General features: G+C 50.2%; 2 protein-coding genes across 2 annotated transcripts; one reads left to right on the top strand and one right to left on the bottom strand.

Annotated features, from left to right (window-relative positions):
• Positions 1-373: 373 nt before the first annotated feature.
• YPT72 (Rab family GTPase) lies at positions 374-1,018 on the top strand (the record flags this gene model as incomplete). The annotated part of the gene is made up of 1 exon (XM_024860598.1): positions 374-1,018. One exon carries the CDS (start codon positions 374-376, stop codon positions 1,016-1,018), a length of 645 nt encoding a protein of 214 aa, XP_024711235.1.
• Positions 1,019-1,762: 744 nt separating this feature from the next.
• On the bottom strand, positions 1,763-2,476 carry C7M61_005290 (uncharacterized protein; the record flags this gene model as incomplete). Its single annotated transcript, XM_024860597.1, has 1 exon — positions 1,763-2,476. One exon carries the CDS (start codon positions 2,474-2,476, stop codon positions 1,763-1,765), a length of 714 nt encoding a protein of 237 aa, XP_024711234.1.
• Between the last annotated feature and the right edge of the window lie 101 nt (positions 2,477-2,577).

The raw sequence follows: 2,577 nt of genomic DNA, 5'->3' as shown, positions 1-2,577 counted from the left end.
AAAAAACCCCCTTCAAACCCAAAACCACTAACTTTCAATCCAATTTCGTCTTAATCCAAAAGAACACCCTTCCACCATACTGATTTGACCACCCACCTAGTCGTCTATTACCACTACAACACCACAGCCTTGTAGACAGGTCCTTATCAATAAGCGGTCATAACCGGGCGGCTGAAACCGCCGATTCCCGACCAATATCCCATGAATTTCTTTTTAATCCTCCAAAAACTATAAATACGGGCCAATCCCCCCAAAAAACCTCACCCCTTCCTCCCCGTTTCATGCCACATCGCCTCCTCGCCTCAGTGCTTGCTCACTGCCCAAAGCGCACTCTGACCTCACTGTATCAACTACAACTTATACTCAACCCAACATGCTGACCCGCAAGAAGACGCTCCTTAAAGTTATCATCCTCGGCGACCTGGGTGTAGGCAAAACCTCCTTGATGCAGCAGTTTGTCAACTCCAAGTTTAGCCAGCAATACAAGGCCACCATTGGCGCTGACTTCCTCACCAAGGACTTGACCATCAACGGGAAGACGGTTTCTTTGCAAATCTGGGACACAGCCGGCCAAGAGCGTTTCCAGAGCTTGGGTGTTGCTTTCTACAGAGGCGCCGATTGCTGTGTACTTTGCTACGATGTCACGAACGAGAAGTCGCTTAACAACTTGGCGTCATGGAAGGACGAGTTCTTGGTGCAGCTGAACGTGCTGAACCCGCAGGATTTCCCCTTCATCATAATAGGCAACAAGATTGACGTGGACGAGTCCAGGAGAATCCCCTCGTTGCAGAAGAAGTTGATGAACATCACCAACAACCAGTTGGGCGGAATGAACTACCCTGTTTTCGAGACCTCGGCGAAGGACTCTATCAACGTCGAGCTGGCCTTTGAGGTCGTGGCCAAGATGGCCTTGCAGCAGGAGGAGTTGAACGAGGGTGCTCGTAACGACATCAATGACGATTACAACGATGCCATCAACATCCACCTGGAGAACGAGTCCAGGGGTTGTGCCTGCTGAGTGTTAGGCAGATGTGGAGCTCTAAGGCCTTCACGGCTGCTGTGCTCCATTATGGAGGTGAGATGACCTGAGTCGGTTTGCCCAGGAGCTAGATTCTTGGGCTAGTGCCGCTGGGAAGTTTTGCCTGCTACAGCCTACGGCTGCTTACATTTCGGGGCGTGACCCGGAGTCGCCCCGGTCTATCGTCAATAAACTGTAATACGAGAGAGTGTAGAGGGGGAGGGGCTGGAGAGGTGGTGCTGTTTTGAGAGGTAACGGAAGAGCCTCTGTTTTTAGGAGTGAGCGCTTACAAGAATAAGAGATTGCCTCTTAGTGTTAATTTCAGATGATGCTCTTTGGAGCCTTTTAATGGTAGTTTTTGTTGGACATACGGTTCTTACCCAGGTAAAGGGAAGTCTAGATCTCCAGACATACCTGATTCTCACCAATACCAAAGACTATAACAATGCAGATATCAAATTTCATAAAAGACCATCCATTTACTGCCGCTAATTCAACTTTTGCACTTTTTTCTGAACGGTATTCACTCAAAACCGTTTCTATGGAATGTTATAGTAACTCCCCAAATACCTACTCAGACCCCAATACAATCCCTATATCACTCCACTCATCCTTCTTCTCCTCGTTCACCCAAATCAGAGAAACCTTTTAATATTCTTCGCCCCCTACACCCACCTAATACAACGTCTAAGTAGTATAAGTAGTACAAACGATAACAATAATAATAACAAAATGCCACCCCCATCACTTGTTGATGCACTGGCAGAACAAACGCAACAAACCGTCCACAAGCGAGTTGCCCGTCTTGATGTTCTGGAACTGGTTCTGGCCGCCGTGACCCTGCTGCTGCTGTTGCTGGTACTGAGGCTGCTGTTGCTGGTAGTACAGACCCAGGGAAAGCGGCTGCTGGTCCCAGTGGGACGGAAGCAGACCCTGCGAGTTGGCCAAGTCGATCACCATCACACCGCTGTTTTTGGGATCGATGTAGTGCTTCAATCCACTTTCCTGACACAACTGCTCAATGGCAGGCTTCAACTTGGCGATTCCGTTGGCCGAGTGGAGCCCCTTCCCCACTATAACCCGCAAGTGGGACTGGTTGGTCCGGATACACTCGGAAAGTCTCTTTTGCATGATCCACTCGGCCTCTTTCACATAGAGCCCGTGGAGGTCGATTTCGTCTTCGGCCGAGTCGGCGTTGTTTTCACGGAAAACGTACTCTGCCGCCTGTCTATTGTAGTTTTCGGCCTGGGCCAAGATCTTCTTCAGCTCTTCGCTGAGTTCATGGGCCTTTTGCTTGTCTCCACTCTGGTACGCCTGCTGCAGCTGGTTCAGAAGCTTCTTGCGCTTCTCGTACATCTGGTCGGCCTTGTCTCTCAAGTTCTTGTACGCGTTGTCGGTGGCATGGTTGTAGTCACGCTGGTTGTCAAAAAGAGGTGCTCCTCTGTCGGCGGTGGACATGGTGAAGATGGAGGTGGTTGTTGAAGCAGAGAAGCTTTTGGTGCAGGTGACAGCCGCGGGCGTGGATTGGCTGGGGTGGGGGGTTTTTGGGGGCTACGTGG

This window comes from Candidozyma pseudohaemuli (assembly GCF_003013735.1).
Source record: "Candidozyma pseudohaemuli strain B12108 chromosome Unknown scaffold00028, whole genome shotgun sequence".
Taxonomy (NCBI): domain Eukaryota; kingdom Fungi; phylum Ascomycota; class Pichiomycetes; order Serinales; family Metschnikowiaceae; genus Candidozyma; species Candidozyma pseudohaemuli.
This window is presented reverse-complemented; position numbering and strand designations above follow the sequence as displayed.